General features: G+C 36.2%; 1 protein-coding gene across 3 annotated transcripts in view; it reads left to right on the forward strand.

Annotated features, from left to right (window-relative positions):
* The window catches only part of LOC139312322 (inter-alpha-trypsin inhibitor heavy chain H4-like), a 41,628-nt gene that overhangs the window by 10,433 nt on the left and 15,476 nt on the right, over positions 1-15,719 (forward strand). For all 3 annotated transcript variants that reach the window (XM_070937026.1, XM_070937027.1, XM_070937028.1), the window contains exons 7-15: positions 6,895-7,011; positions 7,711-7,879; positions 10,440-10,565; positions 11,374-11,555; positions 11,684-11,866; positions 12,340-12,479; positions 12,790-12,935; positions 14,489-14,560; positions 14,655-14,732. In XM_070937026.1, the coding sequence (XP_070793127.1) occupies positions 6,895-7,011; positions 7,711-7,879; positions 10,440-10,565; positions 11,374-11,555; positions 11,684-11,866; positions 12,340-12,479; positions 12,790-12,935; positions 14,489-14,560; positions 14,655-14,732 (1,213 nt within the window). The remainder of the gene's footprint in view (positions 1-6,894; positions 7,012-7,710; positions 7,880-10,439; positions 10,566-11,373; positions 11,556-11,683; positions 11,867-12,339; positions 12,480-12,789; positions 12,936-14,488; positions 14,561-14,654; positions 14,733-15,719) is intronic.

Raw genomic sequence — 15,719 nt, forward strand, 5'->3', positions numbered from 1 at the left:
ATGTGGACGACACCTTCATAATCTGGCCACATGGGAAAGAAAAACTGGACAACTTCCTCACACACCTCAACAGCCTACACCCCAAAATACAGTTCACCATGGAAACAGAAGTGAACAACCAACTTCCCTTCCTGGATGTCTTAGTCTACAGAAAATCCAATGGCTCCCTAGGACACACTATATACCAGAAGAAAACACACACAAACCGCTATCTGCACGCACTCTCACACCACCACCCTGCCCAGATCAACTCTGTAGCCAAGACACTCATTTCCAGAACAAAACGCTTAGCTGACGAACAACACCTAAAAACCGAACTACACACCCTCACTAACGTACTCACATCCAATGGATTCCAAAGAAATAAGATCACCAACCTAATCCAAAAAGAAACCCCCACTAAAATCCAAGACAGAGAACAAGAAAACGGCAAAGCCCTCCTCCCATACATAAAAGGCACCACAGACAGAATAAGCAAAATCCTCCACAAACATAACATCAAGACAGCATTCTGCACAAACCGAAAAATATCCACCATCCTAAGGAACCCCAAAGACAAAATTGAGTTAGAAAATCAAGAGAAGACCCGAATAACCAAAGACCTATATATATATATATATATATATATATATATATATATATATATATATATATATATATGTTGCGATATTTTCAGGATCAGACTCAATAAATCATTTGAGAATTAAGAGTTCAAATATATCTCTCTTTATTTACATTAGGCATTCTATATTCACTGAATATTCACAGATAGAAGCAAGGAAGGGATGTGTGCAGTTCCTTATATATACAATGGGTGGAGCTATATATGGGAGTGGTGAAGTATGAATACATTAAGAAGTGAAGAATAAATTAACCCCTGATATCCTGTTCATATACTATTTACATAATGGAGAATAAGGCATTTACTTGTGACAAATCCCACTCTAAATGCCGATTCGATATACTACACCAATTACATTCAGATTCAGAACAATATAAAACATATAACTTAGAAGTCAAGTATTTATGTTGTTTAGACGGCAAAGGTTTTGTTAATATGTCAGCTATTTGTTCTGATGTTTCGCAATGTACTGCTTTAATAAATCCATCCTGAGATAACTGTCTCACATGTTTAAATTTTATGTCTATATGTCTGGACCTTTGTCCAATGGCATCAGATCTAGATATTTCGATAGCAGCTTTGTTATCTTCATGCATGATAAAAGGCAAATTGGGTTTTTTCCAAATGTCAGAAAGTAAGTCATTAAACCATACAAGGTTATTTGCTGCTTTAGATAGACAAACATATTCTGCCTCTGTTGTTGAAGTGGCTACTAAATCTTGTTTGCCAGTGTACCAGTAAACTGGACAACCATTAAGGAGGAATATATAACCAGATGTACTTTTTCTACATGAAGTATCGCCGGCCCAATCCGCATCGGCGTAACATGTGAGGATGGGCTCCTTGACATTATTAGGCTCCAATATCAAACAAAAATCTAAGCTATTCTTTAAATATCTTAATATCCTTTTGACAGCTTCCCAATGGTATATTGTTGGTTTGCTGACATGTCTGGACAATAAATTGAGGGGCAGAGCGATATCAGGTCTAGTCCAATTGGAAATGTAAAGAAGGGAACCTATGATTGATCTATAAAATGTATTATCTTTGAATTCAGGGGATGATTCTTCTGCATTCTTTAGAAAGTCAGTTTGCATGGGAGTGTCACAGGGTTTAGCATCTTTTAAATTACATTTATTCAAGAGCTCTATGATCTTATCTCTCTGAGAAAGTTTGAATCCTCTTCTAGTTCTACTGATTTGAACACCAAGATACTTATTTACTTTGCCCAAAGATTTCAGTGAGAAATGTTCATTTAGCTTTGTTACAAATGTTTCTCTTCTTTCTTTATGTTTACCTATGTACAAAATGTCATCCACATAGATCAATACAAATTCTATGGAATCATCACCTTTTTTTACAAAGAAACAGTTATCAGCAGTAGTAGCATTGAAATCCATAGTTTTAAGCACTTTTACTAAACAATCATACCATCGTTTACCAGATTGTTTCAACCCGTATAAACTTTTGTTTAATAACCAAGTCTCATTTTTGTTTGTGTATTGACTGTGAGGTGCTCTTACATATATTTCCTTATCTAATTTTGCGTGTAAATACGCAGTCTGTATGTCATATTGGAACACATCGAGATTGAGTGCTGATGCTATAACTAGAGCTGTTTTGACACTCTCAGTTCTTACTGTGGGGGAGTATGTGTCAGTATAATCCTCGGGATATTTCTGTGCATAACCTTGTGCAACTAATCTAGCTTTGTATAGAGTATTGCCTCCCTCTAAATTTTTAATTTTATATATCCACCTAGTGCCAATAATAGTTTTGTCTTTTGGTGCAATTGCAGGTGTAAATACATTTAACCCTCGTAAACTTTCCATCTCTTTAGTCATTGCTGATTCCCATTTTTCTTTTTCTTCAGGAGGAAGTTTTAACACCTCCTCATATGTATTAGGTGTTGTTGATTCTCCATCCATATGCATTATATAATCCTTGTATTTATTTGGCATTTGATTTCTAGTATTTCTGATTGTTTTTACAGGCTTACTATCATTATCATGTAAATATCTTGCTTCCTTTTTTGTTAATGAATCTGTCTTTATTTTGTGTTGACTGTTTGTCCATGTTTTGGTTTTGTTTCTATGCTTGTTGTCATTGTGCTCTTCTATAGTTCTTTTCTCTTGGAGTTTGGTATCTGTGTTGGTGCTTGGGAATATTTCATTAAGATGTATTTTAGACCAGTTGGCCTGTTCATGGAACACAGCCGTTCTGGAAACTATAAATTTGTTATTATTATCGATGAATCTGTATCCTTTTGTACCTGTCTCGTATCCCATAAATCTAAGTCTTCTAGATACGTTTTCTCCTTTTCGCCTCAATTGTTTAGGTATGTGTACGTCTGCAGTGACTCCAAATATGTGCATGTGTGCTAATTTTGGTTTCCTATTATACATTACTTCATATGGTGTCTTATTTACAATGCTGGACCAAGTTCTATTTTGTGTGTAATTGGAATATTGTAGGGCTTCTGACCAGAATTGTTTGCTTAAGCCAGCATCTTCTAATGTGCATCTAATCATGGTTTGTAATGTTGAGTTCTTTCTCTCTACCACTCCGTTCTGGAATGCAGGAAATGGGCTAGATGTGTAATGTAACATTCCTTTGTCCTTCAGCCATTGGGAGAATTCCTTAGACATGAATTCACATCCCCTATCTGTCATGATTTGCTTTATTTTTATATTGTGCTGTGTTTCTATACGTTTGTAAAACTCTTTAAATTTCTGAAAAGTTTCATCTTTATGTTTTAATGTGTAAACAAATCCATAGCGACTATAATCATCCACAATGGTTAGAAAATAACGTTTTTTATAAGTAATTGATGGTGTTAGTGGACCAACTAGGTCCATGTGTACCAAATCAAAAATTTTGTTGGTTGACCTTGTTGATTTTCTAGGTCTGGGACTAGTTTTAAGCTTTGTAGACTTACATACTGAGCATTCCAAATAGTTTTCACAATTTTTTATTTTAACACCTTCTGCGTGTTCAGTCATCTTTTGTACTACAGGAAAACTGGCATGTCCTAACTTCCTATGTAAAACATGAGCACACTCATCGTGAATTGGCTTACCTATTTTTGGTTTTTTTTCATTATGTGTATCTTTATGATTATGAGTTACTTTACATTCATCATTGTCACTGTTACTAATGTTTCCATTATCTATTTCAATACTATCTTCCATATTTGAATCAATGTTATGTAACCATTTCTCCTTTGTTATTAAATAAGGTAGGCCTTCTTTGATTATTACTGTACCTATATCTATTTTATTTTTCTCCAATGTCGCTTTTCCCTTTGAAAACACAATGTTAATATCAGAATCTCTGCTTAGTTTTATGGCACTAAGTATGTTATGAGGTATTTCAGGTATTAGTAATACCCCCTCTATTTTTCCTAGGCCAGGTAAGGTTACATTCCCTCTACCTATTACTTGGACTTTTTCTTGGTTAGCTACCTTTATTACAAATTTATCCTCCACAAATGAAGACAATATATTTCTGTTATTTGTAGTGTGATTAGTTGCTCCAGAATCAATAAGCCAATTATTGTTCTCTAGTTGTTGTATGTTAGTGTTGTCTTGTTTGTTTAGTCCATTCAGTGAACCAGATTTTCTATCCTTTGAATTATCTCTACTCCCTCTATGTTCTTTATAATTGGGTGGACTTCTATATCTATGTCTATCAATGGAAGACTGTCTGTTGTTGTACTTACTTCTATATTCTGACCTATGTCTTTCTTTTGAATTTTTAGGGCAATCCCTCCTATTATGTTCCTTGGACCCACAATTGTGGCATCTAAATGTTTCATGATATCTTTCTATATAGTTTGTGTTCTATGTGGTTGTTAGAGTGACTCCTCCTTGAATTGTCTTCAGCTATTAACTTATTGGATAGACTTTCTATGGATAAGTATCCTAGATTGATTGTGTCTAAATGTGACATATAATTATCCCATGATGGGTCAAGTGAGTTGATGATAACACTTTTCATCGTTTGATCTGAAATCACCTCCCCCCTTAAATGCAATTCTGCTCTAATTTTGTTTAAAGATATTAAATGTTCACTTATGGTAACCCCTGGTTTTATCCTAGAAGAGAAGAAATCCTTAGACATTCTTGTGGTTGTAGCTACACTATCACTGTGAAACAAATTGAACATGCATTGAATAATTTCTGAGACAGTCAGATTTTGCTTAATGCTGTGATACATTGCAGGAGATACACTGGAAATTAATAAGAAAAAAGCTCTATGGTGTAAGCAATCTAACTTTAGAGTCCAAGGTCTTTTGGGGGGATTAGTGATAAAAAACAGTAAGTTTTCCTTCATAAAGACAACCTGGAGCTGCTGATACCATTCTTGCAAATTAATGCCATCTATTCTCAGCTTTGGGAAGTCACTGGGTAAGTTCCCAACATTATTGGGTCCATTACTTACAACCGGGGGTAGTCCGTGGTCTCGTAAATGCTGGAAATTACAAAACGGCGTGGGAATGCTCGCAACGAGTCTGCACGATCCTCTCCGCGTCTCTTGTCTTCCTGGGCCGTCCGTGTAGTCTTGCACATGCGCGTTGCTCATTTCATTCCTGGAGTCGTCATGAGAGGTTCTTGTCGCTGCGGCTCGTTCGCTTTGTTCTTCTTCAGATGAGTCGGTCTCCGGCTCGATCTTGGGAGTCCTGATGGTAGCGGTTGTTCGTTTTCTTCTGTTGAGAGCGCTGGTCCTTGGATCGGTCTGCGGTGTGGGGTGGTATCTGCAGGGCTCTCTGGGTTCAGGTGTCGGTGCTCTCGTCGTCTGGATGGGAGCGGGTAGATATTGAGGCGTTGGCTTGCTTGCTTGCTTTCTGGTTGATTTTTTGGTAATCTTCAGTTTCGGTCCAAATGCAGCAAAAAGCGTTTTCATTGCTGACTTTATTTGTGTGTCTGTTGAATCATCTTCGCTTTCTGATTCTGATTCTTCTGAGGTATGTGATTTTTCTTTTTCATTTTCTTTATCTAGTAATGTCTTTCGCGCCAGAAATTTTGAATCAAGTTTTCTGATTGGCTCTGCTTCGCTCACCTTGGAGGTCTGTTGAAACCAAGATGGCTGCCATTCGAAATTTTGCGCGGGATCACCGTTTTTCTTCTTCACTGCGTTTTTGTCTGTAAGCGTATCACTCACTATTTTTGAATCTTTTGGCTTTTCAGTAGCGATGTGCTTCTCTCTCACTGCTCCGCTGTTTTTTAGCATATCTTGGAGGTTCGCGATGAGGCTTTCATCGTTCTTTTGGCTTTTTAAAAGTTTTAATATCTCTGACCTGAGTTCGTTGTTTTCTATTTCGTTTTCCTCTTGGTCATCATTTTCATTTATTATTTCTTCGTCTTCTGTGGTGTATTCTTCAGATTCTCTCGAAATTGCATTTGTGGACTCATTGATTATTTCTTGATCCGTTTCCATTTCTTTGCTGTATGCCCTGGTGTTGGGCCTATCTCTCTTAGACATATTTAAGTTTTTATTGAGTCAATTCAACCATCCTCTGCTACCAGCTTGTTGCGATATTTTCAGGATCAGACTCAATAAATCATTTGAGAATTAAGAGTTCAAATATATCTCTCTTTATTTACATTAGGCATTCTATATTCACTGAATATTCACAGATAGAAGCAAGGAAGGGATGTGTGCAGCTCCTTATATATACAATGGGTGGAGCTATATATGGGAGTGGTGAAGTATGAATACATTAAGAAGTGAAGAATAAATTAACCCCTGATATCCTGTTCATATACTATTTACATAATGGAGAATAAGGCATTTACTTGTGACAATATATATATGTAAGTTTTCACGGGTATGTATGTGTGTATAGTTAATATTTCAGGTTTCTTCCCGTGTAATTGTGGATATATCCCTAAAAGGGTAGAAGCGAATCCCATCTGCCATCATCAGGCTTATGTCAGCAGTCTTTTGCAGTAACTGCCGTTGCTATTTCAAATCTGAAATCAAGTCTTTCGAATCAAAGCCATCCCAGAATACCAGCACCAGATTTGAAATAGCAATACACGGGAAGAAACCCGAGTAATTGTGGAAATATCCCTAAAAGGGTAGAAGGGACGGGAAGAAACCTGAAATATTAACTACACACACACACACACACACACACACACACACATATATATATAAAAGTATTTTTGACCCAGTATCCTATTTAGCTAATTTTAGTTTCTTTATCTTCCAGTATATCAAAATATGTGTCTGTAACATGTTAAAATAACATATTTTGTTCATTTCAGATCGTGAATGGTTATTTTGTCCATTATTTTGCACCCAGTGAAATGCCAGTATTTCCCAAAAATATCATCTTTGTTATAGATAAAAGTGGATCTATGGCTGGCAATAAAATTCGGCAGGTAATTTCTCCCAAAACAGAGCCTTTTCTTGAGTCTACTGATAGTTTTTGTTGTATGCCAAGTTTAATTCCAATGAAAATTATTTTGTTTCAGCAAGTCAGCCTCAGATATTCTCAGCCTCCTCTCTCTTTTATAGCTGTGAATTAAGAAAGAACAATGATGTGCTTGAGTCAGAATAAACAGGACTTCTTCCATCCCTCTATTGTTTAAATTTATTTCCTTGTTGGCTTTGTATATATCATTACTTTTAAGTGAATTATTATTACCAAGGTACACATGATAGCTTGTTCTTTCAATAGACCAGCTATTTTGGGTCAGTCATTTTCTCTTAACTAACCTACTTCACAGAGCAGTTCTCGTAAAATGACTTGAGATTGAGGAGGAAAAGTGAAATATAAATCTAGCAAACAAATAATTGAGCAACTGGCTAAAAGCTTTAAAATGAGCTTTGGAATAATTACCCTTTAAACATTCCATCTTATTTGGAAACCATTAACAACTGCCTTTGTTTTATAAAAGGCAAGAATTGTAATTATGAGATATATCCTCCTGTGTTTTCTAATTTATATTAAGGGAAAAATGAAGGTTCTGTGTACACAGGTCAAAGGTTATATATATTTTCACTTATTATAATAGATGTCAAAATGCTAGCTTTAGGTTACAGAATTTAACCGTGTGTTGTTTTACTCTTTGTTATAGACTAAAGAAGCCTTGGAAAAGATTTTGGAAGATCTGAATCCTAAAGACCATTTTAATTTAATTGTCTTTAGTAGGAGTAGTTCAAAGTGGAAGCCCACTTTGTTGCAAGCCAGCAAGGAGAATGTGGAATCGGCTAAACAGTATGTTCAAACCATTCATGCGCAAGGAGGTCAGTATGAGGACTAAGTAGAAGTCCATCTTTGCAATAGCGCTTTAATCAGGAGTTCACTGGAACTGATATCCAAACCTTCTTGATTCCAGTTTTTCATTTAATTACTTGACTTTTTTTTTTTTGTTAAAAACATCAAATAATTATTTCTTCCTTCTTATATTCAATGTCATTCAAGGTATTTTAGATTACATTAATAACAATGAGGGATGTTGTTTTAGGGCAGTGTTTCTCAACCTTGGTAGCTTGAAGATGGGTGGACTTCAATTCCCAGAATCCCCCAGCCCGCGCTGCGGGCTGGGGGATTCTGGGAGTTGAAGTCCACCCATCTTCAAGCTTCCAAGGTTGAGAAACACTGTTTTAGGGGAACCTAGAGACAGGAGTATTAGATATATTAGGAGCCCGGGTAGCACAGTGATTAGAATGCACTATGACAGGTTAACTCTGCCCACAGTCTGGAGTTTGATCCTTTCAAGGTTGATAAAATGAGGAGCCAGATTGTTGGGGCCAATATATGCTGACATTGTAAACTACCCAGAGAATGCTGTAAAGCACTATGGGATGGTATATAAATCTAAGTGCTATTACTATTGTTATATTTGCTCTCTTGAGTTGACATTTCTCTATGTGTCTGTCTGTCTGTCTGTCATCTATCTATCCCTGAATAAAAATCTCAGCTCAGAGATTTTTTTTAAAAGCTCAAAAATTCATTTTCCCCAAAAGCTCAGAGAGCACCAGGGTCTCCACATAAAGATCTATAATAATACTACTATTAATAATAATGCTCATTCCTCCACATATTTGATTTTTCTTTGATTTTATCTTTTTTGAGAGAGAGAGAGAGATCAACAAAGTTAGTTCTTTGCAGCTGAAGTTATTATTATGAACCTATTATTATGAAAATTAAAGGTATTACTATTGCCTTAGCAATTATCCTGATTTGAAACCAGAGATTTCTATTTGTATAAGTCAGTGGTGGCAAACCTTTTACTCACCAAGTGCCGAACAGGTACGCGCTTTGTGCACGCATGTGCTATCTGCGCTAATGCATGGCTCCTCCCCGTGTTCTGTGCATGCAACTGCACCATCTGCGCATGTTCATGGCAGATGGTGCAGATTTTGCATGCACCCCCATGCACTGCGTGTGCAATTGCACCATCTGTGGATGCATGTAGGTTTCATGCTTGCAATGCATGCATGCAAATGCCGTGTACTCATGCACGCACTGCATGGAAGTACTCTATAGTGCATGCACAAACATGCGCACATGCGCAGGAGAGCTCCGAAAACCAGCTGGGTTCCCTGAATTGCGCACATGTGCACTGGAGGCCCGAACACCAGTTGGGGCGTGCACGCATGCGCAGCTGCAGTTGAGTTGGGTGACAGCTCGCGTGCCCAGAAAGATGGCTCTGTGTGCCACCTCTGGCACGTATGCCATAGGTTTGCCATCACAGGTATAAGTTATGACAATCCCATATAAGGACTTAGTGCTCCTTTCAAATTGGCACCATAACAATGAGATCCCACATTGCCATCTCTGTTCATCAGCTGTTTATTGTTCTTAGCTGAGCTACTTTCAATTTTAGTTAAACAAGTTTCCCTTTGGAATCTGAAGCTCCAGAAAGTTGGCAGGCTGATATTTTCCATTTCCCAGGACTCTGAATCTAACTTTTGACTCTTCCTAGAACAGGCCCAGTTGCTGTATCATATTACCAATATACTATTACTTTGAAGATATGTTAGAAAAAAAACCCACCAGAAGAGATTATGATTTTTGCACTTTTGCAGCTCTTTCTCTAAAGGTGTTCAGAGCTGGGGAAAAAGAATAAACACAACTTGACATAAAAATATGGATACTGGTTTTTGCATTGACTGATTAATCATCTGATGCAGCCTGGAGGCATTCATAATATTTTGAGACTAGTGGCAATTGAGAAACATTAGTTGGCTTCAAATCACGTTTGTTTGTGACATGTATAAATGTCATTTATAAATGAATAAATAATCTAAGACTCTTAGCAGTTAAAGCAATTAAAGGCAAACCAAAAGAAGCATAAAATTAAAACATCCACAATAAATTTAGATGTTCAATAACAGCCTGAAACCAAAATAAATAACACCACTGGCATCCTAACATTTACTACAAGCCCTCTGGAATACCACAATTGTTAAAAACTCCCAGAAGGCTAAAAATAGGGATCAATTTGATTTCTGCTGGGAAGCAATGCCGTAATGTAGGTGTTGCCATTGAAAAGGAGCATTTATGAAGCATCAACTTCACAAAATTGAGAGATCACCAATCTTTTCTCTGGAACGCACAGATTGGGTGGTTCAATTGTAATTGAAGAGGGGAGTCTGGAAATTTTGCTTTTGAATGACTGGATAGTAGAAATAGTGTCAAAGTGCCTTTATTTACTTGTATTTATTTAATCAGCAAAGATAGTTAAAACTGCATCTGATTAAATAGATTTCTTCGAATGCCTTGAAATTTACTCTCCATGTTTTTAGAACAATCCCAACACTACTAGCATATTCATTGTTACAATTCTTCTTATTGCAGGAACAAATATTAATGAAGCTCTTTTGACAGCCATTAATTCTCTGGATCAAGCCACCAAAGAGGAGTTATTGCCAGAAAAAAGCATTTCAATGATCATTTTGCTGACAGATGGTGAACCCACTGTTGGTAAGTTAGGAACAGAAAAGCTACCAGTTCTTATTGCTGCTCATTGCATTTTATTTATTTTAGTATATACTTCTGAATGACATCATTTTTTTAAAAAAAATATCTTATTTAAAATAGCATTATTTTCTTCCTTAGCTTTGCTTCAATTCTTGAACTTTACAATTCAAATATCCTCAAATGTTTCTTCTGACTTCTTTCCAGTGGTTTTATTCATTCAGTGGTTTTATTCATTCATATCCATGTACAGTATGTTTATGTATGGGAAGGTGAGTGAATATGTTGTTAATATGAAGACCAAAGGATTGAGGTTGGTGAAAAGAGAAAGAAAAAAATTGCTATTGATAATTTATACAAATCTTTTGAAGTATATTGGAAAACAAACTCTATCATCATCTTTACAATGAGGATCAGCCTAAGAAAAGCATAATGTATCTCTCTTGTCTCTGTTAATCCTTTAACCTGTTGATCATTTAAATATTTCAGAAATCACATCTCTAATCCACAGAAATTGTGGATTGCTGTGTTTGGTTTATGTGATAATAACACTTCAGAATTTTGTAGCAGTCATATTCTATTGCTTATGCTATTATTCTCACATGCCCTTTATTCTCTCTTAATCCTTTATCTTGGTTCAGTGACACATGAGGTATTCTGCCATGTACACACATCCCATGTTCACATCCTGTCTTCTCAGCAGAAAATGGCACTCAAGACAGCTAATGCTGATAAAGTAGAAAAGTCAACAAATACAATAAACAATTTAAAACAAAGTAATCCAGATATTTGTGCATGTCCATCCATATAACAGGTGAAACAAGCCCTAAGAAAATACAGAAAAACATAAATCAAGCCAATCAAGGGAAGTATTTCCTCTACTGCCTTGGCTTTGGATTTGATGTAAGCTATAGTTTTCTGGAGAAGCTGGCCTTAGATAATTCAGGAGTTGCTCGACGTATATATGAGGACTCAGATGCAGCCCTTCAGCTCCAGGTAAGGACTGATGTTCAAAAGCTTATCGGTATCTTTTGATGTACATCAGTAGCATGCTAACAATAATCTTAATTTTCTTGACTGAAATATGCATTGATTTCTCCTGGTTTTCTCTTTCTTCATTTAAGGACTTTTATAGTGAAGTGGCTATTCCCATCCTGAAGGAGATTAATATAAATTATCTTGGCAATGCTGTAGAGGATGTCACTGAGAATAATTTTAAGTTGCTGTATGAGGGTTCTGAAATTGTAGTGGCTGGAAAACTTGACAATGAAATTGATATATTTTCCTTGGAAATAAAAGCTCAGGGGGTAAGTACTATGTAACTACTATTAGTTGAAAAGGTACAAGAGTTTTGTTTCAGATGAAATTCTGAGCTATGTTTCCAAACTAGTAACAATGTATTACTTTCAAAGTGTTTTAAAAATACAAAATGGAATATATATGTGTACAGAAGACACAGGTGAAGCTGCTGCCCTACATATTGGATGATAAAGAAATCTTAAACTATGAATGAAAGGATTGTAGCTCAACAAGTGTAACAGCTGTTAGGATCATTTGCAGGTTAAACCAGATTTTGCTTCATCGTGCTGTGCAAATGTGCCCAATGAATTCAATATTTTGACCATCCAATTCACCATTTTGAGTGCTTTAATTTTAATGTTTATAATCTTTGTTTCCTTGAAGGTAGTAAACTGAAAGGATTCTTTTCAAATATGTTCTGCAGAATAGAACTTGATTATTATATCAAAAACTCACCCTGATCCCTTCTCTCATTTTTCAGCATGGAAGCAATTTGACCCTGAAAGAAAATGCTAATGTCACAGAGAAAGCACAAGTTTTTGAACACCAGGAATACATATTTGGAAATTTCATTGAAAAATTATGGGCCTATTTAACCATTCAACAGCAATTAGAAAAGTTGTAAGTGGCTATCTTTGCATATTTTGGGGGGGACGGTAATTTGAAGGAAATACTTTCTTCTCAATATTATTGAGAATATTGAATATAGTAGCTTGAGTTCACAAAGCCACAATGTTTTTCTTCGGTTCTGTTGTTCATTCTTGGTTCATTCCTAGTCTATTCTGTCCTTCAGTTGGTTTCACTTTGTGTGTCAGTGAAAGAATATGAAAATTCCAAACTACATCTTAAAACTTCTGAAGCATGCTAATTTTATATTTAAAAAATCCTGAATCACATATAGAACCAGTGGAAATTATGCTCTGTGTTTTAGCGTTTTGGCGGAAGGAGCAGAGAAAAAAAACCTGGAAAACCAAGCATTGAACCTCTCTCTGAAGTACAGCTTTGTAACACCCATGACTTCCATGGTGGTCACTAAGCCAGAAGCTGAAGAGGTGGCTAACAAGCCAACAGAACAAGGTAAAAACCCACATGTTTATTTCTATGTACAGTATAAGCATTCTAATAGATTGCTGGCCATTCCATTGTCTTCTGAATTTCAATCAGCTGCTGGAAGAATGACTGGGACAATATTTCTGAGGATATCTGTAAGTGCTGCCAGGATGAATTTACGATTCTGAAATAAAAACAATAATCATGTGTGTGATTACAAAAAGCAATAATCATATGTGTGAATAGCAATATGGCATGAGAGAGCATAGGTATGGTATCATTCAGTGGTGGGTTGCCCCCGGTTCACAATGGTTCTATAGAACCGGTAGTAAAACCGGTGGGAGGCTCTGCCCACCAACCCCGACATCATCAAAATGCTTCTGCACATGCACAAGCTTCTGTGCTTGCACAGAAGAGCATGCGCACTTGCTTGGCTCGCACATGTGCTCGGCCCGGCTGCGAACCAGTAGTAAAGGTAAGTAGAATTCACCCCTGGTATCATTGATGTTCACTCTGAATACAGTATATATTTTTCAAGTGTTAATTGATTACCATGAAACAGGATTGAGATTTTCGAGCATTATTTTTATTTTCTTTGAGGATTTTAGCAACATTTTTTAAAAAAACCTAATCCTATTCCTTCTTTACTCAATAATATAATCAGTAATATATCAAGCTATTTTCTATACTACAGTTTTAGTATATATAAATTGCATTTTCTTTAGATTTTCTAAAAGCATACTGTAAGCATGTAGAGATAAATATATTTTTCCCTTAATATTGATTCACATATTAGATTATTTCAGTATTAAACTGAACTGTGTTCTATCCACTCTCTTTTTAAACTAAGTATATTGTATTATTTTTTTTTATAAAATAGGACTAATAAATACAATGGAAACCAAAAGATTATAACTTAAAGCTTTGTTATTTTCATTGCATGTCTTGCTACTATAGTTATTCCTAAATTCTTAGGTTATGTTCTATAAATAATACAGGAACAGATTATATGTTGTGATTGTGATTGTAGCTCTTAGTGTTATGGAGTCTCTTGATGGAATTTGGTGATTCAGAATTCTGAATTAGATTGCAAATGATTTGGTGAACTAGTAAAATGATGAGATTCAGTTTGTTCTGGTAATTAAGGCACAAGGCTAGAAAGCAGGAGAATGTGAGTTCAAGTCCCACTTTAGCCAATGAAAGCCAGCTAGGTGAAGTTGGGCCAATCATTTTCTCTCAGCCAACCCGCCTCACAGGATTGTTGCTGTGGGAAAAATAGGAGGAGGAAAGTGTGTTGGATATGTTCACCAGCTTGAATTATTTGTATAAAACGGGATACAAAATAAATAAATAAATAATTTGAATAATAATGAGTTTCCCATTAAAGCAGGAGGATCTAACTTCTGACAGATCTACTTCAAAACACTTGTAATCTTTCAATTTAAATAATCTCAGAGATGGGTGAGCACATTCTCTTTCCTAGCCCAAGGGGACAGTTCTGAGAGTTGAGAATCTAGAAAATGATGGAAGCCCCTTTTTAGTAAAGTTGATATTATTTCTGTCATTGTTTCTTTGCCCAGATAATGAGGGTTTCCAGGAAAATTTCCCAGGATTTGCTGGAAGTCCACTTTTGCTTAGACAGCAATCCCACGGTATGTTTTATATTCTAGAAATATAGTGCCAGTATTTATTTCTGACATTTTTTTCCCATAATAAAACCTACCTAACTTCAGAATTCTTTCATAGGTATGCCAGGGCATTTTCTTACAAGTGCCAGGCTTAGTGCTCCTGATGAATTTCTGGTGCGTTCAGCTGCTTTCCCAGGTATTTTATCATCTAAAAATCTAACAAAGATTACTGAACAATCTGTTAGTTTGATCACCCTATTGCCTGTAGGGTGCCCACTTCCCATTGAGAAGTGGGCTGCCCGTGTCATCCTCTCTGATCTGTAATAAAGTCCAAAAAGTTATTCCAGTAAGAAACCTACCCTTTTCTTAATGTATGTTTTGAAATATCCAAAATAAAATGCAAAGCTTTGGTTTTTCAACACAAGTTACTTTTTTGTAACAAACAAAACAATGGTGATACGAAAGTATTCTATAAACATTATTTTTATAGGTTACAAATGCTCATGTGTTGGTAATGTATATTATGCTGTAGGTATAGGTATAGGTATAGGTATAGATATAGATATAGATATAGATATAGATATAGATATAGATATAGATATAGATATAGACTTCCATTTGGAAACCTGATTGGCAAGAAGGGCGGCATATAAATTTAATAAATAAATAATTGTTCCAGTTTCTACAACATCCAAGCATAATTTCATTTTCCTCCCTTACTTCTGTCCTATAATCATTGTTTAGACAATACTTCTGATATATGACCATACTACCAATGGAAGGTTTGTGAAGGATATTCTAGTCTCCTGATGTAGGCGAAGAAGAGGCAGAGCCTAGGGGGTGGATTCAAGAGAAGAATCAGTCTGGAATTATTATGTTCTCACAAAAGAATCAAGTCTCCCCCCCCCCTGAATTCCATTAACTCTTACCTAGGACTAATTTAGTGCTGATCACTAGTTAACTAGAATCTTGTGTATAGGCATGAGCAATAAATCATCCTAACTGGAACTTATTCAGTGGTAGGATTCAAATAATTTAACAACTGGTTCTCTGCCCCAATGACGGCTGAGTAGGTGTGGCTGAGTGGTCATGTGACTGGGTGGGCATGGCCAACTCAACATCACTAACATTGAGGGGGCCTCACCTCGCCCAGCTACTTGCCTGGCCTCCCGGCCGCTCACCT

This window comes from Pituophis catenifer, unplaced genomic scaffold (genome assembly GCF_029215685.1).
Source record: "Pituophis catenifer annectens isolate HBS135680 unplaced genomic scaffold, rPitCat1.0.hap2 SCAF_2, whole genome shotgun sequence".
Classification (NCBI taxonomy): Eukaryota; Metazoa; Chordata; class Lepidosauria; order Squamata; family Colubridae; genus Pituophis; species Pituophis catenifer.